The following is a 26,642-nucleotide window of genomic DNA, read 5'->3' as shown; positions in this document are numbered from 1 at the left end:
CCGCTGATATTACCCTTGCAAATGCTGTAGTATAGAAGCATTTTTTTCAGCCAATTACAAGGTTGTATTTAACAGCAGCACATTAAACTACTTAATGTCTAGACTCACTTCAGCAAATCTGCAAGTTTCAGAACAAAGATAAAAACGTCAGAGGATCATGCTAAAGGGCTGCTTGCCTTTTCCTTCAAATTTAAAGAAAAGGGGCTTCCAGGTAATATAAGAGCTTATGGATGGGGATCAAAGAAAATGGGGGGATGAACAGCAGCACAAGGAATGTACGTAATGTAGATGACATCAACTCCATGTCGCAATACTTACTCCATCTAAGATTACTCAGCAGGGTATCTGAACTCCATTCCCAGCGCAGAAGTCCACCGATTTAAAAACAAAAAAAAATCTGTTTTGCAAAAGTTCTTACAAAAGCTCAAATCCTTTTGGATTTCTTTTGACATTTCTTAACCAATGAAGTCCAAATACTCCATTTTCAGGAAAGCACTACGAAGCTATGCAATCAAGATTTCGTTTATTGTCACCAGAAAGGACTGGGACATAGCCATATATCCATACAAATGCCAAAAATGAACTGTTCTGCCAAAAATGAACTGTTCTGCCTGAAAGTTATGAATCTGTACTTATTTTTCCCCCCAATATAACAGCCACTACATAATACATAGTTATGAATCAACAACACCTCTTACAATGGTGACTATTTCAATTCCCTCCAAGACTTCTGAGATTTTTGAGATAAATGAAATGCACTAGCATTTTCAAATAGACACCCGAAATCATGTTTAAATCGATTGACTAATTGGTTTAAACATTCATGAGACAAAGCAGTTCCTGTTCCCAACAGACAAATGCTTCAGGGCTCTTTGTTATTTCAGACTGTCCCCACATTGCTAATGCAAAAAATACAGATGCTCTTGAAGTTCAGGATTTCAAATAGCTGTAATTAGTCCCTTCATTATGACTGATGAGAAGACACTTTAATGGCCTTATTGCATTTTAAAAACAGCTGTGGAATTTTAAATCAGTTAAATTCCTGTTAATCTAATATGTAGAAGCTGGTGACGTGACCTGTACAAATGCTAAGTTTCATTTGTCTCGCCCATTCACCAAACTTGATGAGGTGTCTCAAGTTCCCCAGTCTTCTCTCTCCAGTCTTGATTAAGACAAGGAAAAAAATCCCACAACAGCTACTATCCACACTTACCTACCATGACTTTTATTAATTCATGAGAGCATTTTGCTTTTTATTCCTGGAAAAATTAGCCCCTCCAGAAGTCTGCTAAGAGAGCTGTAAAACCTGATGTCCTGAGTTCCCAACAACTTCCCCACTATCCATCAGTTTGACAAATTTAAATAAATCTGGGAAGTAGCCCAACACAATTTTCCTACAGAGAAGGTCAGGCAGCATTACCACAGCCTGGTTTAATCTTAATCACTATTTCACCTAGATTCTAGGTAACTGTTACTATATTCTCTAAGGTAGGATCTGGAGGTCTTAGCTAATAAGCTTCTACTAGAAAGTGACAGGCAGAGCTTTTCAGTCCTCAAAAAACCTACACATCATTTTCTACACTAATAACACAAGGATTAACCTCCCAAGCTAACTAATAGCATTCTCCTCCAATTTTTAAGTGACAGAAAGGTAACTAACAATAAATGGCTAATATGCCATCCTTGAATATATTGACATTACCATAAGTAATACAGTCAAGATTGCAGGAACTCTGCTTTTCTATTAGAGCTCCAGCCTCTCAGAGCCTGAGCTGCAACAAGCTCACTTAGACACCAGCTGTATTCCTTTTACATAGATTTTTTTTTTTTACTCCTGAAAAATATGTTTGGTGCAATCTTTATACTACTAGACACATATATTTGTACAAGATTTCTCTTTTGGAAGCGCAACTCCTTTCCCAAGAAAATTGTCTTGGTATACTGTTACTAACAGCTCCATCTTTTCAGCTGAAATTCTGCAGTTTTTAACTTTGCAATATCCTCAAACTGCACAGCTTTTCTCATTTTTGCATGACACTACTTAGTACATGCCTTGATCTGTATGAAAAAAACTGAATCCAAATAATTCTATATTCACTACAGTTTGTAGCTAAACCCTCCTATGCTTCAGAAATGAGACATGCCCTTTTTAGCTTCTCTCAGGAACAAAGGCACCATAGTCTTCCAGAATTATCTTACTTGTCAACTTTTTCGGTGTATGTGACTTAACCCATAAACCATGGGTTTAAAACACTTGAAAACCAACACAAGTGGATAATAATTTCAAATCCTCATATATTTCTATTAGATGCTCAAGTGTTCTTTCAACAGCTAGACTGATTTACTCATAAATTTAGAAAGTAATTTTAGTTCCCAACTGATGAAAGATATTTAAAGAGTTTAAAATTCTAAAGCTTTTAGAGTTGCTAATGCTCCCTCCCCCAATATTCTAGAAAGCAATACTATTTTAACCTTCCTCCTAGAAGAACGAACAAAATCAAGAGATTCTGATTACTCATGTCAGCCATCAGCAACATCCCTGAAAAACTCTACAAGTCACTGCAGCTAGGAAGGGGGTTGGGGGGGGGGGAAGTAGTAATTTAAAAGTCAATATTCTGCATGCAGATTTTCCATAAGGTCCTGTTGTTACTCTCTTTGTTGTAAGCAAGAATAAAATTCACTACAACAGCTACCAGTGAATCCCTTCCTGCAGAAGCTGGAAATTGGTAATGTTATTAACATGGTGTCAAGATCCAGTAAAATCTACTGGAAACATCAAAAAAGGTTAGGCATCAGCGCATCAGTGTGACAGTCTTCTGCCCAGTGACAGATTTTACGTTTATTTCCATTTTTAGGCCTCACTCTCAACAGCCCTCAGTCATTAAAAGACCTGCTGCTCAGAACCTCCTCTAATAAACTCACTTGTACTCAAGACCCTCCAAGAAGTGTCATGCGAAAGACCTGACATCAGAAACTTCCTTGAAAAACCTAAAAGAACTGAAATGAGCCAATGTTAATTAGCACCTAAGAAACATTAGGAACTAAGAAGGGCTTGCTTCAGCATCCTTTCTGAACATCAGTAGATGTTCTCCTGGTAGAAGCACCACTGGTTCTCCATGTGAATGTGTAAACAGCAATGTCCTGAGGTCTTCAAATGCTGTTTGTAAAGCAGTAACCATCCAGTGTGAAGGGTTTCCTTGTGTCCCAAGCTCCCATCTTCCGTGGGTAGCAGAGGACTGCATTTGGCAAAAAGCTGCAACTTTCTACAGCACAAGAACCATCACTGAGGTCCATCTAGGAACATATCCCTGCACCCTCTTGAAGTCCTTTCCTGCCTAAGATTTGGCAAGCATTTAATGTAAGACAAGGAGCATTTTTCAGAAAGAAAAAGAAAGCCTATTTGGAACTGATCCTGGGAGGAAAAAGAGGTAGAATAAAAACTTCATAGTTAGCACTAGCAAAGAAAAGAAAACTACTTCTCCACTCGTCACAGAATCACAGAATGTTAGGGGTTGGAAGGGACCTCAAAAGATTGTCATCTGTTTCAAGCTGATCTCCAACTGGCCTGTCATCTTGAGACAGAAAGAAACAGGTTTTCCTCCATGCAGTAGAAAAAAGTAAGCAGTAGACACGAGTTAGAGTAAGTGCCAGACACCGGGCAAAAAGAATTTATGCTGAGGAAGTACTGCAATACTGAAGAAAAGAGAATTACTGTTTGGAAAATAACTAGAAAAAAGTTTTTTATGATGAGTGTGGTGAAACACAGCTATGATGGCAGCTGAAACACAGGCTGCCCAGAGAGGTGGTAGAAGCCCCATCCCTGGAAACACTCAAGCCCGGGCTGGATGGGGCTCTGAGGAACCTGATCCAACTAAAGATGTTGCTGCTCACTGCAGGGCGGTTGGACTAGGTGACCTTTAAAAGGTCCCTTCCAACCCAAACCATTTTGTGATTCTATTCTATTATTCAATTCAAGAAATAACTGAAGCAACAGTGCCTCCCAGTTCCGTAAAAAAAAAAAAAAAATTAAAAAAAAAAATCAAAACACACAACACCAAACAAAAAAAAACCCCACACCAAACCCAAACAACAACACACACTTCCATTCCTCATGCTCATGCCAGTTAAGTATAGACTGCATAAAATAGCAATTCAATAAACAATTTAAAAATACATGGATATGCTTGGAATCAAATAATCACTTATACAGAAAAACAAGTCCAAAACCTGAAGGTAAGTCTCAAAGGAGTAACACCAATTCCTGTAATGTTGGTAAAGAGATTTCTTTTAAATGTATGTTTCTTTAGTCTTAAAATACAATCCACTGGCATTTACCCTTAAACACCCAATGGCTTCATTCCATTAAATGTGTATTACTTCACTGCTATTAAGAAAGTCTACAAATCCATAAACCTGCAAAACTTACTATTTTATCACCTGGTTTATCGTCCAAAGGCAGTATGTCAACATGATCAGTTTTTTGGTGGGGGGATTTTTCCACTCTGGTCACCATGCAAAAGTGTTGTGATTACAGAAATATCTCTTTAAAATATCTGAACCACATTTTGCCAAAGCTACTTCTACCAATTATGCAAAACAACATTATTTTCCAGTGATCAGTCATATTGTCCTCCTAGCACAAAACTAGGCAATGGTCTTTATAGAGCATCAGTTAACAATTTTACTGCAGTCATTCTACTAAATACGATATCCAGTGACAATGACTGCAAAGTAAGCTCTCAAGTTTTGAAGTTCAGAATTTCCATTACAAAAGGGCATTGAGAACCTATTTCATGTGGTGAACACAATGCTGATAACACCAATACTGCATGAGTCATCAATCCATCCAACAGTGCCCTTCAGTCACCACAGGGAATTACCTCACACCAATTCATAATCTGTCTTTATTTTGTATTGTCAAAACATTGCTTGTTTTGACACAGCAAGGCTACCTCTTGTTACAATTTAGCCAATGTCATTTCTAGTTTAACACAATCACTAGTTATGGGCTCAGTGAATAAGAGCCAGTAATGAAAAGAAAATTGGGGGACAGCAAGGAAAGAATGAATGTCTCACATAATACTGTCAGGTATGCCTCTTCTTAAGGAAGGCGTCTGCCCAAAGTTGTAAGACTGCTGTTAACTCCCCCCTGTATCCAGAAGAGCAGATCCTATCACCACACTTTCACTGCAGCACATAACCATAGTGCAAAGAGGACAGAGAAATGGCTATTAGGCTTCGTGCACTGAATCATGCTGCAAGAGATATTACAACCTTTGATCTTTACTATTGAAAAAATCCAGGTGCACTTAACATAAAATAATGCTAAACATACACATGAATGCCTGTGATTCAGTTTATTTGGCTTCTCACAAACCACACTAACACAGTAAGCATGACTGAAGCACTGCAGAGTACAGCTCAAAGTTAAGAATAAAGTATCTATTGGTTCGCTTCATTACTTACAAATATCCACTAAATAAAGGTAAAGCCGCCCAAAAATTCATGGGTTATCACTAGTGCTGAAGACTTTGGGCAGAGTTGGATAAAAGCCACAAACAGGCTCTTTCCACAGTCAAGAAAAATCTGTTTGTAGCACAACAGTGACCCAAATGGCCTAACCACAAAAGGAAAGAACCCAAATAAATAGTAAAAGCAACCTCGATGCAAGAGCTTGCCAAGTGGAAGATGCAATGAAGTGCAGCAGGGCACAGAAGACTTATGATCACGAGGAGCAAGTTGTTCAGATATTAGCTATGCACAAGTTCTGTGTATCTGAAATTATTTTTAAATTATTTTCTCTCCTCTGGATGTATGCCAGACAACACTGGTCCTGCCAGGGGAGAAAGATCAGCAATACAGCAGTTGTGTAAGTACCTACTCAGACAATGAATTTGTCAAATCTTATTTATATAGCTTCCACTTAAAAAGTACAAGACTTCACTTATTTCTTACTACTATCTACCATTTACCAGTTTTCACTAGGCATTCTGCTCTTCCTCCTCAGTCCTCTCAAACCAGCCTGCAAGCTACCTTCCTCAGCACAACTATCCTGCTATGATTTTTGCAACACAGAATTACCTCAAAGTTTAAAACCCATACAACTTGCTGGAGCAAAAGTAATATATACCAGGATTTACACACAACTGTTTTATTATTTAAAGATTATAAATAATATTTAACAATAGCATAAGATTAGAAGATCGAGCCATAGCTACAAGTGAACACAGAATATGAGGGACCCCTACAAACAGAAGTTAAGATGGACTCTCAAGAACTGGGAATCAGCTGATGCCTCTACTGCAATTGCTGTCAGTGTGGTTGATTATTCTGTTTTCCAAGTAAGAATTCATACAACTAGTGCAAAAGTAATTTTTTTTGTCACCTATCCAGGAAAAGGAGAACAAGTGAGGCTCCCTCTGTATCATTATTGACCTGGTAAGGTCTGTGGCCTGTCAGCCAAACGCGTCTCAGAGGCACATTACTGACAGGGTTAGAAGTTATTCCGTGTGGTTCTGGTCCCCTTTCTCTTCCTCCTAGAAAACTATGCAGGGTTTCTCTAGTTTAGTGTGTGCTGTGTCACAAGCTTCTATTATTAACAATAAAGGTAAAAAAAAATTTTCACTTTCACTGAAAGAGGAAAAGGCAATAACCACAGTGCTACCTTTTGTAGGTCTTCTTTCTGTGGTCTCTGGAGCTGTCCCTGACTCCTGCAAACACCTCTGTTACAAGGATTTCCAGCACCCAAAGTCTTTCTTTCAATTAGCAGAATCTAAACATTCTGAAGGGCATCTAAAAACCACCTTTTGTTATGAAGGGAAGATTCTCATTTGCTAATGGTCAGTCTCAGGCACCAACAAATTTATAAACTGATCTCCTATGGAGATAAAAACAAACCAAATCAGAACAGTGTCAATATCTGCTAAAACCCAAATTTGAAGAAAACTATTACTTTGCACTTGTTTAGGCAATAGCTGCTGATACATCCAATCCTGGCATCACAACTTTGAAAAGTCTAGAAAAACAGATATAATTTATTCTAACCACTAAGTTGATCAGAAGAGCATTTCCTGTTTAAAAGCACCCATTTCCTTAACACATTCCTTCATCTGTCACACAATCACACGGGTCATTCACTACAGCAGTGCTTTTAAACCGACTGGTACTGTATTATTCAAGAAAAGCAACGCAAAACCTCACAAACAAGGCGGGCGTAGCCGGAAAGGGAGCACAGGGATAAAGATGCACACCGCCTCCTGCGCTACTGCTCCAAACGTGTCCAGCTATGGTTTCAGATTTGACCACCACAAAATACATTGTTTCTCACAGGTTACCAAACTTCTCAAGGAAGACAAACTCACAACCAGCAAAAATACCCTCTAGCTCGTGCTTAAGGAGTGACTCCAGGTTCATCAGTTTGACTGCAAAGAAGTTTCAAGGTCATGAATTTTGCTATGCACATGTATAACCCGAGGGTAGCAGAAATAAGGCAAAGCGCAAGAATGAGCAGTCCCAAGTACAGCCATTGTAATTCCCTCAACAGCTACTACAACCGCAACTAGCTGGTTTATACAGTTTAAGCTCTTCTAGTGATTGTTACTTAGTAAATGAAAACTTAGACAAAAAAATAAGAAAAAGATGCTCAAAACTAAATACTTGCTTTCTTCCAATACTGTTTCTGGGAAAAAAATGAAGGGAAAAATCGTTACTGAGCTCCTATCTCTGTAACCAGTGAATACTCTTTGCAAATTGAAATAATTCCCACCAAATACAAATTATACACAAACATTTGAAATTAGAAACTGAAATAGTTTTGTTAAACAACATGTAATTGTAAACAAATATTTTTCCCCAGTGATCCCAAATGTCTTTTCCTAATCCTCCTTCCTCATATGCTTTAATGACATGATATGTCTGACATGCTTTCTTTGCAATGACAAATTCCTGCATTTTCTTAACATTTCTTATGCCTTATAAGAATAAACTTCTCCCTGCTTTATTACAGCATGCAGATTGTTTCTGCCAAAAAGAGGTCAGATCAAAGACCAAAGGTAAAAACCCCACAGTCGTCACAGGACACAGTGCAACACAGTCAGCTGGAAATCTTCCCTACTTTGTTTACTGTGGGTTCATAATTACAAAGCTCCAGGATGGCAGAGACCACCCTGGCATGGGGGACAGTAACCAGCAGGAGAAGTGTGCGCTGCAGTGTCGCTCCTATGCAGAGCACAGCACTACAGCCACGGGATGGACCCACCAGGGCATCCAGAGCAGGGAGGTCTGCTGGAGGGTAACATGTCAAGTGTGAACTCACAAGACAGCAGAGAACCTGAAGCCTGGTGAAGGGGGAAATTCACTGCTCCTCCCCCTGCCACTCCCCCAATTTACACATTCCCACCATGGACTCAGTAACACCTGGTGCTTACCAGCACCTGTGAGCTGAATCTGCTCCGCACAAAAAAATTGCTCATCCATAATCTTTATACCACTCACAGGACTTCTCTTTTAGCCTCACAGTTGTTCTGCCATCCTCCAGAGTATAAACATCCTTTTTCATTGGCATCCTCCCACCTATGTGCCGTGTTGCAACACAAAAAACCATAAACGAACCCCCCAGCCTTCCACACCTCCAAAAGAGCTGCAGTTCCCAGACTGCCCTGCCAAAACATCTCTGTGGCAAGCTGGAGCTGAAGGCCCTCTAGTTACGTTCAAACCACCTACCATTGCAGGTTCACGCTTCTCCATAAGCAACCAGCTTTTTCAAACCCCATCTGATAAAATACAGAGTGGCTTGTATTTTCCTTGTATCTGATGAATCACAGATTTGAGGGATACTAATGTACTGATCTTGCACCATGATTTATGGGAGGAGATATATTTCATGTTCTAGAAGGACAAAACACTGCTAAAACCAGCAAGGCCAATCTCCCATTCCAGGCTAGATCCAGGAGAGCTCTGAAGGAACAGCAGTATGGATACAGGCAGACACCAAAAAAATAAATTTCAGATATGGATTTATGTCGCAGTGAAGCTGAAGTACTGGCACACTCCTTCATCCTTCTCCCCTCAACTCAATCCATCTCTGAGCCCATCTGGCTGTAACACTAAGCAAATTGAACTCACTAAATTTCTTTAAAAAAAAAATTAACTTACTTTCATGTTAACTTGCTGCCACTGTATCACAGCATCAGACGGGCACCAGATGTAGCTCAGGATAAAAGTCTGGGGACAGGAATTCCCCTTTTGGGCAATGGCTGCTTCTTTAGTTCAGCCCCCTGGTGAACAGCACCCTACCCAGAGCCTGGGGACGGATGGAGGCCCCTTCCACTCCCTTCACGGCAGCAGCCAGAAAGCACAGAAGCAAGGCAAGCACAAGATCCCCACTGTAAAAACCAAGACTCTCTTGTGCACACGATGGGAGATGGAAAGAATGAGCTCCCACAGCAGCAGAAGGGTGCCCCCAAACTTCATCAGAAAACCACCACAGATAACATGGCAGAAATGCAAGTAGCAAAATCCCAGTGTTATGTTCTTTCCCGTCGGGAAGGACGGAGCTAGCTGAACTGATACAACCCATATATACATATACACGCGCACATCCTTCAAACCTCATCATCAGCCTGTTAAGTGTAATTGGCAGTTTCTGCAGTAGCATGGAATATTGTTTTAAGCATAAATAAAGAAATGTCACCCTCATAACCTTCTCTTGAAGTAGCTGTTTACTTTGAAAGCCCCTCTCGGGGAGGAAAAAAAAAGATAACCAGAAATGAAAGAAACAAGAAAACTGGGAAAAAGAAAAACTAAAAAATTTGAACCACAATGAATTATAATAAAAAGCCAGAATAAAAGATGATATGCATTTATCTTCATTACGACATCAGCTATTAGTACATGCCCATAATAAACAGCAATTACTAGAAGAGGCAGAATTTTGTCAGACCTTTCTTGCTGGCACCCAGGAGGAACACTGAACAAGAAGTTCCCACTAGTGAAGGGAGGAGGCCCAACTATATTCACCAGCTATAAGAGGTCTAGCCAAATTCTTACAGGGATATACACAGAGATAATAAAATAGAAACATCTCTACATTTAAAAGGTAACAACATGACAGAGCTGCCTCTTCCTTCACTGTCTTGTCAGTAAGTTTATCATGGATACCCAAGCTTCAACACAGGAAAGCAAAATAAATCAAAAATCCAAGGAGGTTTAAAAGAAAACTGGTTGTTAAAAAGGAGAACTGAATAAAAAGCACTTGTTAGGAGGTAAGCCAAACAATGCCGCATTTTTCAACAAGACTCTGGGGGAGAACCCAGCTTTGCGTCCTGTTGAGCACTGCTGGGAAACAAGAGTTGAGAAAGAACAAAGGCAGTAATGAAACAGCAAGAAAAAGATAGTAGGATACAATGATGATTTAACGATTCAGCCACACATTTCAACTTGTTCCCCTGAATCCTGCATTGCAGAACTGCTTTCTTCAACCTGAGCACAGGAACACCATATGCTCACAACTTACTGCAGATCTTCAAATTTGGGTCTGCAGTCATCACTTCAAGAAAACTCAGGAGAATGCAACAAGGTTATGCTTCCTTGAGAGCTACAAACCTTATGCCAAGAAACTACCAAACTCTTTGACACTTATTTCAAGGTAAATACACAGGTTCTCTATAAGCAAATGACTGTCATGTAATCAGACAGACTGAAATATTTTGCCTCTGTATTTGCATACAGATGTAGTAAAAAGATCCTTCTTCCAGTAACAGAACCATGTGACACATCCGTAATGTGGCAATAGAAAATGTCATCAAGCTGACACCTTGGGCACCTCGAACCTCTGTGTCATGCTGTTCTTCAGTCCAAAAAATGCCCATAGCCCTTCATCAATGAAGTCACATCTCAGAAGAATAGTTTATTCTTTAAAACATGACACAAAACAAAACCAAAACATGCAAAAAAACCCCAAACACACACACAACCCAAGAGCATTTTAACTAATAAATAGAAAAAATAAATGACTTTATGTTTTCAAGACTGGCAGAGCTTGATTTAGGTTTGGGGGGAAGGATCGGGAAGTAGGACAATGTCCAATGTTACTTTGAGAAAGGTCTATTTACTTCATAAATACATGCATTTATGATTTTAAGGGATGCTTACTTTTGCATGAGAACACCTGGAAGAAAATGTATTGCCTTCAATTCTCTCCAAGTACAGGTTGCCATCATACTCCTGGCTCCTCACCAGGATTTAACCTTCTTCTCCAAAGCAACCAAAGAATAACAAGGTTTAAAGGCCACCCCTCTGCCACAAAACAGCTGAAGTTGGAAAGAACGCCTCAAGTTCAACTGAGTTCAATCCCCTGATCCTGCAGGGTCAGCTAGAGCAGGCTGCCCAGGATCACATCTAAAGAAATCCTAAAGGAATTTCTGACGAATGTTACCCATGTCTCAGCTAGATAAACCCCAGCATTTTACACTGTTGCCATTCAGACCAGGAATGAATTAAGGTGTCTCCCAGGAACACAGTGAACCACCACTTAGGTCTTCAACCTCAATCTCCAACAACTATTGTTAAACATTCAATGCAGAATTGGTTCTGAAAGAGACAGAGTATTTTATGTTCTTCTATTCAAACACAGGGAAGAGAATAATTTAAACACTGGTTCACTACAGCAGAAATCCAAAGAAAAAAAAAGAAAAAAGCCCCAACCACCTAACTGGTTGAGTCTGAAATTCTGCTTTGATTGGAAAGTCGATGACCTAGTACTCCCAGTTCTCCTTTGAAATATAAATCAAAATAAGATTGGATGGCCTTACATCTTCTGCAGATTCTCATTGCTCACAGAACTGTTTTCATTAGATGCAGCTAAAGATAAAAAGCATAAAGATGCTCTCACCTAAGACAAGACACCTAGCTCATCCGCCAAGGTTCCAGAAGGTAGGAAAGAAAAAAAGCACAATGAGGTGAGAAGCAGAATAACACTGATGGAAAATGAATATGATAGGGAAGTGGGGATCAGAGTAAAAGCAAAGATGTGTTACAGATGAAAACCATGGTCATATTATTTCATCACTGTAACAGAACTTCCCAGCATGGTTGCTAATCTTTAGGGCCAACCAAACAAGAGCCCCTAAACAGCTTCTCATTACCTTCCAAAAGGGAGGGGAGAAAAAAAAAATAATTCTACTCTGATCCTCCAGCATATCAAACGAGGTAAGACAATGAAAGTGGGTCAATTTGTTTTTCTCTCACAATGCAGAAGGGTCCACAGGACTTTGAACTCTTCACACCACCTATGTTAACTGCTCTCTCTCTTAAAACCCTAGTTTACGAATTAATTCTGCTGAGGACATAGCAAGGTTTGGATAACAAACTCAGCTATAGTGCATTCCCACAGATGAATGAGAAGTGACAGTCTGTCCCCCTTCTTCAGGAATAGGCTTTTCATTTGAAAAAAAAATTCAAGGGGGGTGTGAGCAAAAAAAGACAGCAGTAAAAACGTATCAAATTGGCTTTCACTGCAGTAATCCAACACAGCTACAAGAGCCTCAGTTGTCACCGTTACAATTATACTAATGTGATGGGATAACGCTGAAACATTGGGAATGGTCCCAATTACAACATCTAACTCAGTTTAGAAAAATACCTCCTGCACATTCTAGACAGGACAGCTCAACCTCAACAGCCACCGTAAGCAACAGACCCAACTGCCCCTTATTAGACCAGCACAAGCTTTAAAACATCATGTGGCTGATGCACAGAATGGAGAAGGATAAAAAAGTGTAACAACAGCTGCTCTGACCTCAGTGCCCATAGCCTGGCTCAACAGAAGTACTCCTCCTTAGGCCAGTAGCAATGCCTCTCTCCTCCACCTCTCCTTTCTTCTTCTGCTCTACCAGCAAACTAGTTCACGGTTAGGGCAAAATTCAATGCTTGAACAGTCTTCAAAACGTGCTGTGGTCAAAAGGAGCACAGTGGATGGAAGCATCCCACAGACCAAGTGTCTACAGCCAGCCACCTAGCTGGACTGTCTTTATCTCAACAGATGCATGGCCTTCCAACGAACTTCAGTCCTGTCCTGAAGCAGAGCAGGAAGATTCTGAACCCCCTTTCAGGAAGAAAACACCATTCTCAACCACATCAAGTAAGGACGCTATTTTCTTTTTAGAGTTCAATAGCAACAGTATCATTAAAGTTGTCATAACCATCAAGGAAAAAAAAAAAAAAATTCACTCCAACCATCACCTTATTAGACAAGTTAATTTGTGTTTTCTACCATAATCTACCAATCAAGTAAAATTTCTTGGAAAAAAAGGGGGCTTGAAAGGCAATCTAGTTTTCAGCTGCTGTTGTTATAAAAGAAAATCCAGTTGTGATCAGAACTCAGCTTCAGAGAACTAAAGTCACGTGGCACCTGTTCTTCAGTGACCTAGACTAGCTGACCGGCCAGAGCAATGTGACAAGGCAGAGAATGACAACCCGCTGGGCAACCACTTCATGGCCAGCCTGTCAATGGCTGCAGGTGACTTTGCATCCACTGATGCCACCAGTGACACGGAAATGCTGGGACAGTAACTCCATCCAGCAGTAACACTTTTGCCTGTGAAGCCACCACCTTTTCACTGCAGGCAAGAAATCTGCTTGGACATAAGCAATAAGGTGGTTTTGGAGCAAAGGCAGCAACTTCAGCCTCCTAGAAGATCTCGAAGACAGCTGTAACTGGAATTCCATATACACATTCACTGTGTTCATTTCAAAGAGCAACAAATTAAATCCTCCACCTGTTACAGGCTATGAAAAGCCCCTCTTTTCCTTAAAATAACTGAATCTCTCCCTAACAAGAATCTCAAAATACACAATGCATTAAACAACATAAACCTAAGAATGACACGAGCTGAGAACGTGCTTAGAGACCCACCAGTGAAACACTGGACTCCCCCAAGCCATTTTAACTAGATTCTGTGAATATTTCAGGAAGGTAATGTTAGCTACATCATTGTGTAGTTTTACAATCAAAATGTGTCAAAACAAAACCAGTTTAAATACAGGCACATTTTGATAAAAGGATTCAAATAGGCTTGTACCCACCTAAGGCACATTTGAGCTGGCTACCACTTGTTGGCTTATATACAATATAGCATTAAAGCAGCAAGTATGCATTAAGACTACAATAGTACCTGATTTTCAGCCAGGGCTGGCAGAAAGAGTTAGCCTCGTTCCATCCACTGACAGTTACCAACAAGGGGCCCTCAAGCCCTTCTTCAGGTACCTTACATGACCAGAATTAAAGGATCCCTTGTATATGGTAACCATGAAGCTTGCAATGACAACCACTCCTTGCCACAAGACTGTTTTATAATAAATAAACACATAAATAGAATCAGAAACCTGCTTCCCTTCAAACATTGCGTGACTACTTCAGTCATAAACCAGACCTAAGGATACAACCTAGCCTGAAGGACATCAGCCAGTCGCCGAGACCTGCACTGGGTGTAACATGTGAGAACAAGCTTTGCAGACTTACTCAGTCCCCACGGGCTTTTAGCAAGCCCCAGGTACTATCACACAATTAACAGTTTCTCTTGGAGAGGCCCAGAAATTAAGCAACAAAGACACTGCAGGTCAAGTTTTAGAGACTACCACCTTGTCTCCGCCAGTTCCAACCCTTCTTCTCACTGACAGCGTCAGATTATATTTATTTCCAAGTATTAAAATAATAGCAGAAGTGGTAAACAACTGCAATTTACAGATATGCCTTTGGAAGACTACCATAACAGAAAACTACCAGTTTGAGACTGGAAAAAAACTTAACACCCAAATAACACGCTTTATCATGTATAAAGAAAAGGTTAAACCTTGCACACGTCTCTTCCTCACCTGATTTCATGCGCAGTATTTTAATACCACATCAATACTGCTAGTAACAAAAGCAATTCAGTTAAAACTTTTCAGCTCTGACCACTACCTTTAGTTTTTCTAAGAACGGTGTTCTGCCTCAAAAAAGTATTCTGCTATCAATTTATTTTTTAAAAAACCCAACCAGACTGTTAGTATGGGCTAACACTGGTTAGTAGTTACTACAAAAAGTATTTGCTGGAGTATTGCTGGAATATTTGCAGTAGCCAAAAATACCAGACACTAAATACCTTTCATTGTTTTCAGGAAACCTTCTTAGCTGAGACCTTCTTCCAGCCAGCTGTACGCATTACACACCTGCAGTACCTCAAAACACGTGGGGAAAAAAACAAAACCAGACAAAGCTCTTTGTCACACCCACCAATTCTTCCTTTTTTAAATGGGAAATAAATAATTGGGATCAAAACTATGTGAGTGAGCTTTCTGTCCAGGCAGACAAGAACATTTCATGGGGAACCAGAGCAACCTGCACATCGAATGCTCCATCTAAACTGCTACGCTTTCCACCAGAACTTAACCAGGCTCAAAAGAAACTTTGGAGCAATGTGTTAGGAGACGGAAAACACAATGTCCCAAATAAACAAACAGTGACATCAAGTTATAATTAAGACAGCAAACTACATGACAATACATTTCAATCTCAGGACTAATCCTGTAGCCTGTTTGACAAAAGACATCAAAAGCAGCACTACCCATCTGGCAATCAGTGGGGTAATGGGACAGATTTGAACTAGAAAAAATCTTCAGCCTCTTTACAACAGGCAATCTCTGTTAAGTTTCAGCTCAGTTCCAAAATAAGACTGACCTACAAATTCCTAGGAAACAAGAAAAAACAAATCCATATATTTAACCTTTAAAGGTGATCAGAAATTCAGACAAAAAAAATACAGCAAAGCATTGTAACATTCACAGGCTGGTCAAACAGCCACCTGAAAGCCTGTAAACCCACATTTTTCTTTCCTCAACTTTTATGACATATTTACTGAATGCAAATCACACATTATGCAGCCAAATGGCCCAGTCTCACCAGAACGACATAGCAACAAGTACAAAAAATTCCCAAGGAAAGAAACAAGCATAGTCATATGTTCTCCTAAGACCCTGAACTGCCAGCTGAGGGGACTATCACCACGAACAACTCTAAAAGACAAAGCCATCCAAGCTAACACAGTGGGATGGTCCTCATTGCTACACGGACATGTAATAACACAGTTTTATCCTTGACTACTCCCACATATAGTCCTTGGATCAGAAAGGAACAAGTGAGGCATCTTCCTGCACAGATGACCTGGAAGAAGCAAATAATGACCCAATTCCACATCCCCGAGGCTCAGGAAAGTAAAAGTGAAGCTGCTCAAATGGTGGAAGCACAGTGCCCAGCGCTTTTCAGAAAGAGGTCTTTAAATATAAAGATCTATTTTTGCCAGAGGAAGGATTTCATGACCCCTCAAGCTTTTCTCTCTTATCCAAAACATGCATCTCATTGCATAAGCCAGCAAATTATAGCTTTGTGCCATGGGAAAAACTGCAGCAGAAAAGCTGAGAAAGCTCTGAAAAGGATAAAAATGAGGAGGCTTTTGCACAGGAGAACAGTCAAAAACTATTTCAAGGCACATCTTTCAAATAAAATGTGGTGTTCATGAACATCTGTGTCTAAATGAGACCTGATCTTCAAAATTATCACACCTTCATGAAAAGCAGTTTTAGATACATAAAAATATGCAGAAATATATGATACACTACAATAAAACAGGTATAGGCTTAAAAAAAAAATCACATTGATGTTTCTCCTACAAGATCTCCACTGCAGATTTTTTTTTTTAAAAAAAGGGGGTTTATAACCTTAGTTCTCTTTCAGAGGACAGAAGAAGAAAAAAAACCAAACAACACGTTTCATAGTGACTAATAAAAAACCTGAAGTCCTGGACTTTCACAGCATTACTTCCATGCTTTTGCAAAAGATCCTGCCAGGCTGATCAGGGAACTCCTCATCTTTCCATTACATCAGAAGGTTGCAGCATCTTACAGTCTTAAGGTAAGAAAGCTTAGTCTACAGATCAATGAGCTACAATTCAGCTTAGCTGCCAATCATCGTTGCAAAATTGTCCTTATCTCCCAAAAAGGTTGTGGCAAATCTCTTAGTTTTCACTAAAAGATTCACTAACTTCTTTCAGCAAGAAAGAAATTACAGTGTTGATATAAAAAAGCAACACAGCAGCATTGTTCTAGGGTTTCTTTTTGATCTGCACTATTTTTCTAGTACATGAACGCAAACAACTGTCAATGGAGAGTTTTTACAATTGTCAATTGTAAAAGCGAAAGGAACCACAACAGCATGAGTGAATAGAATTGCAACAAGAGCTGGAGTTCCATCCCCATGCAAAAGCCTTCCAAGCTGACCACTTTATCTGGGATTTTGAATTGCCTTTAGAAAGTAGCAATGTACTCTGCCTTCATTTTTCCCTCCATCTAAATGCAAACACTTTTCCCAACTTGCACCAAAACGACCTGAGGCAAAACCAAAGCAAGTTTTTAATCGTCTTCCCAATTTATTTATAGGTGAAAACAACGTAATCAAACAGAGCATAGGTTATTTCCGCCCCAACATAGCATACGTGTCATTTCAGTTAACGAAATACACATACAAAGTAGAAAGGAACTTACTCTCAGGTTTCTTCTTTTCTTTTCCTCCCTTCACACTTCCTCTCAAATGATGGTTACATCCTCCCAAGTATGACCTTCTCTCATTTACAACATCTTCAGCAAAAGAAATCCCCCACTAAACCTCCCTGCAGCCTGCCTGTTTTCACACACACACGCACGCCTTCGTTAAGGCAGAGGTCAGCCACAACATCCATGCACGAAGTGCAGAGTTGCTCTGTACACGCAGTACAGTACCCAGGCTGCTGAAAACTTGAGTCAGCAGTGGCCTTCCCCTATGGGCTGGACTCTGCTCAGACAAAAAGAGTGAAATAACTGGCAATCTCTACAGATATCAACTTACTTCCACTTTACATGGATTGAAATGCAAGTATCTAATCCTACATCGCTGTCTCTTCCTCCCCAAATAAGCAGATTCTGAATGTGAATGATGCAGGGGTCCATTAAAAGCAGCACATACAAACATCAAGTGATCACAGAACACAAGCACGTAACATATTGCCAGATATGTCCCCTATGAGGACAGGCTGAGAGTTGGGGTTGTTCATCCTGGAGAAGAGAAGGCTCCGGGGAGACCTTACAGTACTTAAAATGGGACTACAGGAAAGGTGGGGAGGGACTCTTGACCAGGGACATAACGGTTTCAAACTGAAAGAGGGGAGATACAGATTAGATTTTAAGAAGAAATTCTTCACTGTGAGGGTGATGAGACACTGGTACAGGTTGCCCAGAGAAGCTGTGGCTGCCCCCTCCCTGGCAGTGTTCAAGGCCAGGCTAGATGGGGCTTGGAGCAACCTGCCCTAATAGAAGGTGTCCCTGCCCGTGGCAGAGGGTTGGAACTAGATGAGCTTTAAGGTCCCTTCCAACCCAAACCATTAGGTGATTCTATGATGTTGAAGAACTGCCTGCAAACACTCTCAAGTCATTCAGGCAAAGGCAGAAAAGGAATCACATCTAAGACCATAAACAAAGTCTTTGAAGTGGTCAAGAAGTCACTTTATCCAACCACTTAACAAATCCAGCAGCTATAAAGCAATACAAGTTCAGCATCAGACATACTGCACTAAGACAGTTCACAATCACTTCAGGCGTTTCACTGCAGACCCATATAGGGAAAAAAGAAAAATTCCAGTGATTAAACAAACACGCAGTCAGGACCTACACAAAAGAGAAGCCAACCTCAGGATATCCTGGTCGATCAAGTGCCAGCAGGCACACACACCAGAGCCGCTGCACCAAGCGTGGCTGCAGCACGAGAACACGCAGGTATTGGCTGCACACCACCGCAGCTCACAACTCCCAGAACTCCTCTTGCACAAGCAGCAGTACGTGTCAGGTACTGCTTCTACTGCTCTGGCAGACATGCAGCGACAGGTTAAACTTGGACAACAAAGTTACTAATCCTATACTTTTCCCTCTGCCTCCACACCAAAGGTTCCACACTGGAGGCAAGGACAGCCGATCTGTGAATCACTTCCTACACCACGACATGCCAACCAGCGTATTAAGGTCAAAATACCCCAGTTTTGCCCACCTGAACATACTGATCTGAAAACTGCACCATCTAAGAAGCAGACTGAATGCTTCTACGCCAGGACTATGGCACTAACAGCTTTTTAGCTCTTCTATTCCAAGGTGCTGCCTGACAACCTAGCTAAGGAAAACGCAACGACTAACTGCTCCCAGAAAACGCTGCCTCGGTCTCCACCACCTCTTGCATGCTCTCCGGCAGCGAGTGTCTACAGTTGCCTGTTAGCAGGGTGGGCCACGCCAGGGAACAAACATGCAAAAAAACCCCACCCCAGTCCTACCAAGAAAACAAGTAGATGTCCCAAGGGGGTCACAGAAGGACTGTTACCACCACATACAAGCCTAGAGGTGGAAGGGAAGGAGCCATACCTTTTGGGGGCAGCAAACCAAGAGATGGGCTTAAGTATATTGTCAAAGCAAACCTGGCACTGCATCTTTGCCACCTCTGACCAAGGGCTCATTAACTACAGGAGTGGAGGGAATGTCACCATATTCCTGTCTCGAAACTTGATATAGAGGAAAGTATAAAAAACGTTGGGAATTCTAGAAAGATCAGCAGCGGGAGGCTTAAGATTTTAGCTATAATTAGGAATAGTTATTTTAAAAACACACATAATTGGTATTTGCAGAGTAGCCAGCCGCACATTAACTGACAGTTCCGCTGCCAGCTCAGCCCGAGGGAAAAACATCTCATGGCCCACTTCAAAACGCCTCTGAAGGGGCCTCCATCGCCGCTTCCACCCAGGCGCCGGCGGCGGAGGACGGCGGGCGGCTGCAGCTGCCTCCCCCAGCGCGGCCGGTTCATCTGCCGCGGGGTGAACCCGCGCCGCTGCCTGCCACCAGGCTGCCGGGGAGAAGGGCGCGGGCCCGCGCAGCCCCGAGCCCGCCTCCCTGTTAAACGCGTCCCCCTCCTCCACCCCGGCTCCCCTCCGAGGGCAGGTGGCGGCAAAGGAAGCCCGGGCCGGCGGGGCCCGCCGGGGGACGAGGCTCCCGCTGTCCCCCAGACCCCTCAGCGGGACCAGGCCTCCGTCCCGCCCCGGGGGGACAGCGGAAGCGACCTGCGGGCTTCCCGCCGCGGCGCCGGCCAAGCCGGGCCGTTCCCCCCTGCCCGGGGCCGCAGTCCCCGGTCCCCCGGCCGCCCTCACCCTCCGACAGCTCCAGCTCCAGCTCCGCCAGGCTCTCGCGCACCTCGGGCGGCAGCGGCACCACCTCCAGGGAGCAACCCCCGCGCTCCGCCGCCATGCTGCGGGCGAGGAGCGAGCGGGCTCCGCCAGAGCCACCGCCCAGCGCTGCCGCAGGTGGGGCCGGGAAGGGCGGCGACGGCGGTGGCCCCGGGACGGGACGGGGCGAGGCGAGGCGGAGCGAGGCGGAGCGGGGCGGGGCGGGAGGAGGAGGCAGCGCCGCACCGGTACTGCCGCCCGCGCAGCCGCTGCCGCAGCCAGGGACGCATGCCCCGCGCTGACGGGAGGGGCGCTCCCAGGCCGCCTCGCGCGCGCTGCCTCGCGGCGGGGAGGGGGGCGCGGGGGCCCCCTGGCGGCGGCTGAGCCCGGTGGCCGCAGGCCGGGGTTAGCTCCGGGGCCTCGGCGAGAGCTGCTCCGGGAGTCTGCGCCCTCGCGTGGGGACGGAGGGCAGGCCCGCGCCTGCGGAAGGCCCCGGCCCCGCGGTGTGTCGCGCCGCTTCGGGAGGGCCTCAGCAGCACACGCCCTCTCTCTTAACCAGCTGCTGTCACCCCCGGCCCGGCCCGCCCTGCTGGCGCTGTGTCCCCTGCTGGAAATGGCTGCCCTTGCCCTCCCCGCACGGAACAGGCGACCCGGTGGAGCCCCGGGCCCGTCCTCCGCACAGCGTGTCCCGGGAGGGGCCACGGAGGCTTTCATGGAGTGGAATTACACCGAGTACCTTGGAATGCGCGGATGTAAAGTGGTGCTTGGTCCTGCATAAAGTAAAAAAAAAAAAATAAAAAAATAAAAAAAAAAAATAAAAAAAGGGTGCTTTTTTTTCATAAAGAAGAGGCCACTACAGCGGTGGACAGGAAATGTTTTTTGGAACCTGGATCGATGCAGTGGCTTTTCCCAGTTCAACCCCAGGTTCCAGGGTGAACACATGGCAGGACGCCAAGGTTGGCATTCCTGCAGCATCCCAGGGACTCATGCAAAGCAAATCCAGGACCTTGCCAGTGGTCCTGACCATGAGGACTGCTGTGCCAGCAACCATAGCTGTCCTGGAGCCAGAAAGGAGGGCAGAAGTCTGGGGAGAAGTTTTCTACTAACAGCTACTTTTGTCAGAAATGGCTCTCTCTTTTGGGGTGGTCAGGTTTGTGTTGGTATCACATGTGGGGCAGGGGCAATGCAGGCCTCCAACATGAGCATTTTCTCTGTGCCTTCCTCCCCTCCTGAGCACACTGCTGCACAATGACACAGCTGTGGCACTGCACCAAGTATCCCCGTGGACCCTGCTTCTGAGCGTGTAGGAGTACAGCAGAGGCCGAAGAGTTTGTTCATTCTGAAAACAGGACACCTCGCTCCTTAGGCAGTCATCACATGAGCGCTGTTCTCCCTCCTCATGAGTGTACGTGACAGGTATAAAAAAAATCACACAGGTTTCCCACAGGCTAGCATGGGTTCATCTCACGCAGCACCCCAGCACCCACAGTACAGTACAGCCTTCAAACAAGGGAGCAGTTTAGGGCTGCAAGTCTCCAAGCGGCAGGAGATAGGGTGGCATTCCTCTTTGCCAGCACCATGTTTGCATTCTGTGAAACATGGATTGATGGCACACTGTAGCACAGCTCAGCGTCAGACATGCAGACATTTCCAGTAGCAGATATTCCAGGTCACTGCAGCAGAGGGAGAATCTCTGTTCACGCTTCATTCAGGGAAGATTACTAAAAAAGTACTTACAGGATCGGCCACTTTCTGTTCCTGTCACCTACAACTGGTCCTTGCTTCTTGTCTTTCTTTCTGCTCCTGCCATCTCTCTTCTTCTTCCCCCCTACCCAGTCCTGAAACACTTCAGCCTCCAATTGCTCTGCTCATACAACTGCGGTCAACATGTCAGCAGAGAGGAAATCCTGTATGGCTGCCCTTCAGAGGGCACAGACGCACCATGCCCATACTGGGAAAGCCAGACTGTTCAAAACTTTACCACCCCACACTGGGCATAAAGATTTGTGCCGCGGTGCTTCCGCTGTCCTTCAGAAGACGCTGTCTTTGGGAACAAGGGAGCTGATGGGAGCATAGCTGCAGGCAGCGGATTAGCTATAGCTCACAGATCCTGAAATCCTGATGGGTTTGATTTCTTCTCTGGGGATTTCGGTTTTGAATAGGGGGCTGCAGCACCTCCCTCTTGCCCCCCTGCACCCTGCCTGTGTTTCTGGGAACAGTAGGTGCCCACAGGCACTAATCTTCAAGGGGTGGCTGTGGTGCCTGCGGGGTCAGAGGTGTCTCTGAAGGAGGAGGCGAGGCAGGGGGAGGCCCTGGAAAGGTCCCAGCTGAATGCTCAGCTGAATGCCAGCCCTGCAGAGGCTCGGTCAGAGGTGGGGGCAGAGCCCTGCCGTTCGGTGGGTGCCGAGTGCTTGGCATCCACAGGTGGTGGTGGCTGAGGAAGCCTAGAGGTGGACTGCTAACAGCTGGCCTTACTCCATTCAGTCGCCGTTCCTAAGAAGGATGAAGTAGACCATTCAAAAGAATGTTTAAATTATCCACTGTTCTGCTGTGCTTGCATCTGGCACAAAGGGCTAAGGGAAAATAGTGTTTGTTCCTAGGGCTTTTGTGGACACTCTAAGGCAAAACTTGAGTTGTTTTGACCCTGTCTGTGACTGATCTAAGACCAGTGAACCTGGGACATTAAATTACTTACACTGTAGATTGATTTTAAAATGTGCAAAGGCAAAGCCAGGTTTCACTTCAAACAGAACTGATCCTGATGAACCTGTGAACCTTATGACCTATGAACAGATCTGAACCTTACAACCCGACCCGTGAGCACCAGGGCATGCCAGGAAACTAACTAAAAAGACACACACATAAAATTTACCTTTTTTTCCTTTAAAAGGTGTTTTTTTATTGTCCACCTAAAAGTGCCAGACTTTAAAACTAGTCACGAATGGAGACTTGCAATGTCACTGCTCATTCTGAGTACAGGCCCTCAGGTCTAAGAGCCCTCCTGCTTGCAAAGTCAAAATGAAAATGCAGTTCACATGCAAGTGTGAAATTACAGGTTTGATTTTGTGTCAGTTTTGAACCCTGGTCTAGAAGTGCACATTGCTTGTAACAGAAGATAAACTCATGCTATGCTAAACCAAAAGGACACCGACACCGTTCAGAGTGTGCCATTTGACAGAACGCTACACCTAGCATGAGGGCTCCTGGAGTCAGATGATTACAAGAAATACAATACAGTCACTGGCCCAGCATAAACTTACTCAGTTTGAATTGGTTTGGAACTCTGGGCAAGTGAAGTTACTTTTGGAAAGCATTTATACCAAATCAGGTACTGTCTGTTCATGGTCCCCTTAAATTTATCTGCAATCAGGGAATAAGAAACTCTGTACGTGTGCCAAGGTAACATCGCACAAACTGGGTCACACGCGTGCACTGCCCCCACCCCTGTGTGCGACAGTTACCTGGGACCATGGAACCAGAGTCTGAGTCACCCCTCACGGCAGTGCGGCTTGGGTACCCTTCGTACCCTCTTCCACGCAGATCACCTCGTACCTGTTTGCCCAAGTAAGAGGGCATTTCTTACCTGTTACACCACTGCCAATGAGAAGCCCGAAGCTAACTCCCATAGCTGCATTGCCACTTTTTTTTTTAAAACATAACCTTCAGCCAGTCAAATAAAAATTCTCAAAAGTTTAAAGAATTAGCATGGTGGCTCATTAGCGATAGCTCAGTAAGAGAAAGAGAAGGCATTGGGAAAGGTCTTGCCAACATCCAGAGGCAGCAAGTTACCAGTTTCCTGCAAGAGAGCCAGGATGACACCTGTGATATATCCAGCATGAGTTGGCCTGCCCAAAGGCCCCCTCTGTCCAGCAAAGCATCATGCGGCTGCCGGATCCCACAGGCACGTTTGCCTCTGGAACGGGCAGAAGGAACCCAGCAAAGGGTTCCCCAAAGGGCGGCCAGGCCGAGAGCAGACGCGGCAGGAGCACCCACTGCCAAAGTGACAAGGCTGCCTGAGGGCGGCTTTGCAGACTCCTGAGCCCGAATCAGGCACAGTGTCATGCCTGCTGGCCATGCTCCCAGTCTGGTGGTGACTCAGGAATACAGCCTTGCATGCTCCCGCCACTGAACGGTAAAAACACACAGACTTGTCAGGTACGGCACTTCGTCAAGCTGGGCTCCAGTCAGCCCGGAGACAGAAGCACTTGTTGAGGAGCCACGAGTACCAGGGGCAGTCCAGTACCTCTGATACAGACCCTTCCTTCTCCTGGGGTTGGTCCTAAAGCTCCACAGCATTTCCTCCACGCAGCACATGAGCCCTTGGCACTGCTCGTTTCCCCCACGGACAGGCATCAGCACAAACGGCTCCTCTCCCCTGCCACCCGCACCAGCGTCTTGTCCTACTGAACTTCTTGAAGGCCAGGATCCTCTATCTTTCAAGTGTGGGCATGTGTATATATATGTATGTACACATACATACTACATTACCATGTAGCTCTCTGAAAAATAATCTGCCTGACAAACAAACAAGGGCTTGCCAAGACCAATATTGGACAAAAGCAGTTAAATAGCTGTTATCAATTGTGGATGAATGCCAATATCCTGTAGAGGAAAAAAACCCAAACCTTCTAACAGGCCATAGTAAAATGTTCTGCCTCCAGAAGAGATTTTTCTGACACCCAAAAGTTAAACACCACGTATAGTTCAAAGGCAGAGATTTCACTTTTCCAGAGTCTTAAAATACTTCTGGTGTTACAATTCTGCCTATAATTTCCTTTTCTAAGGAAAGAACAAGAGAAGAATGAACTTTAGGTTATCCCAAGAAGCACTTGGCTTCTGCAAAATATCATGACAACAAATACCACAGAGGTAATACCATAGAAAGAAAGCTTATTCAACATGGTATTTGGAATATTTTTGCACTATGATGCATCATGACTGGAAATGGGTGTACCACCAGAATGCCAGCTCTTTTCTCTGACCAGAGGAATACACATTTGGAACTGCCCCCCTGAAAGCTACCTACAGCATAAGGTACTGAGCAGAGCTAGGATTTGTCATCAGGAGTTTCACTCACATTAGAGGTAGATACAGTTTAGGGGGTTGGTTGTTCTGGTTTTGCCAAAAATGCAAACAGTTAAACATAAGCTATGAGCCTTTTGAATTAGGAAAACAAAGCTAAAAGGATCCAGACTAGACAGGGCAGATCAATACCAGCAGTCCAAGAGCTGTGTCAAAAACTTCTAATTCAGTGCTTGTAAGCTTTACTTCTCTTCTATCCATCTACTTGCACTTTAGACTGAACTTAATTTCTACTGCATTGATTCTGTTTATTTTTCCATTTATAAATCCAAATCTACTTTGGAAACAAATACAACCCAGCACTCCAGGAGGTGCTTGTGACAGGGCAGTGAGAGAAGATACCTGCCCAAGCTGTCCCTTGGAGCAGGGCAGAGGGTACACAGCCAACAGGACATGCCTACAGCACAGTAAGGGCAGACACCCAGTTCTGGGTGGAAATACTGTATGTTAAACACCGAAGTGACTTCCTCCCAAAGCTCTGCTCAGTTGCGGTGGTGGTGGGAGGGGGAAGAACCAGGTACCAGTGTGTGCACTACTGCACCAGAGGGAACACGAGAGGAAACTGGAAGGACAGCTCTGGTACCGAGTCAAGTAATGGCTGGAAAGATCAGTCTGACAGGCGAAGGTCACACTAGAGGAAAATCAAACGTGCACGTGATTTCCCAAGCAGGCACAGATTAATTATATTGCATTAATTCAGTCAAAACAAATACATCAGGCATGCATAGCTCAATCACAGGAGCAGCGGGGGCTTGAAACTGAACTGGAATGTGATAAGAAAGACAGAGGGAGGGGGGGGACTGACTTATTGTAAAACCAGAAGAGCAAACCCTACATTCACAGAAGGCTGCACGTATCTGATATCTGGGAGAGTATTTTAAATGCTCTGTTAGTCAGAATGATCCTACAGAAATATTAAAACCTGAACAATTTTAGGAACAGCAAAAAAAGTAAATAGGTAAGGTGGAAATAACCACACAACATAAGAATTCACTAATAAAAATGCCATTTTAATAACTTTTTTTACAAGGAATCCAGCTATACACTATAGAAAAATAAACACCAAAGAGACTCTTTGCAACTCACAATACAGTGATGCAGGCACACTTCAGCTGTTAACTTAGCAGTAATTTCACATGAGAACGTAAAACATTGTTATTAGTGAAAACTAGTTTCCTCTTAAGATACTAAAATATAATAAAAAGTCATATAAAAATCCGATGCAAAAGCACTGCCTGTTACTCCATTGCACAAGAGATCGCAAGTGCCTCCATCAGTATGGACCAACGGGGAAGGACA

General features: G+C 43.6%; 1 protein-coding gene across 3 annotated transcripts in view; it reads right to left on the bottom strand.

Annotated features, from left to right (window-relative positions):
- Positions 1–20,343, bottom strand: part of DIP2A (DIP2 acetate--CoA ligase A) — a 127,257-nt gene extending 106,914 nt beyond the window's left edge. For all 3 annotated transcript variants that reach the window (XM_086465549.1, XM_086465551.1, XM_086465550.1), the window contains exon 1: positions 20,247–20,343. In XM_086465549.1, coding sequence (XP_086321675.1) covers positions 20,247–20,343 — 97 coding nt within the window. The remainder of the gene's footprint in view (positions 1–20,246) is intronic.
- Between the last annotated feature and the right edge of the window lie 6,299 nt (positions 20,344–26,642).

This window comes from Leptosomus discolor, chromosome 5 (genome assembly GCF_034619465.1).
Source record: "Leptosomus discolor isolate bLepDis1 chromosome 5, bLepDis1.hap2, whole genome shotgun sequence".
NCBI classification, from domain to species: domain Eukaryota; kingdom Metazoa; phylum Chordata; class Aves; order Leptosomiformes; family Leptosomidae; genus Leptosomus; species Leptosomus discolor.
This window is presented reverse-complemented; position numbering and strand designations above follow the sequence as displayed.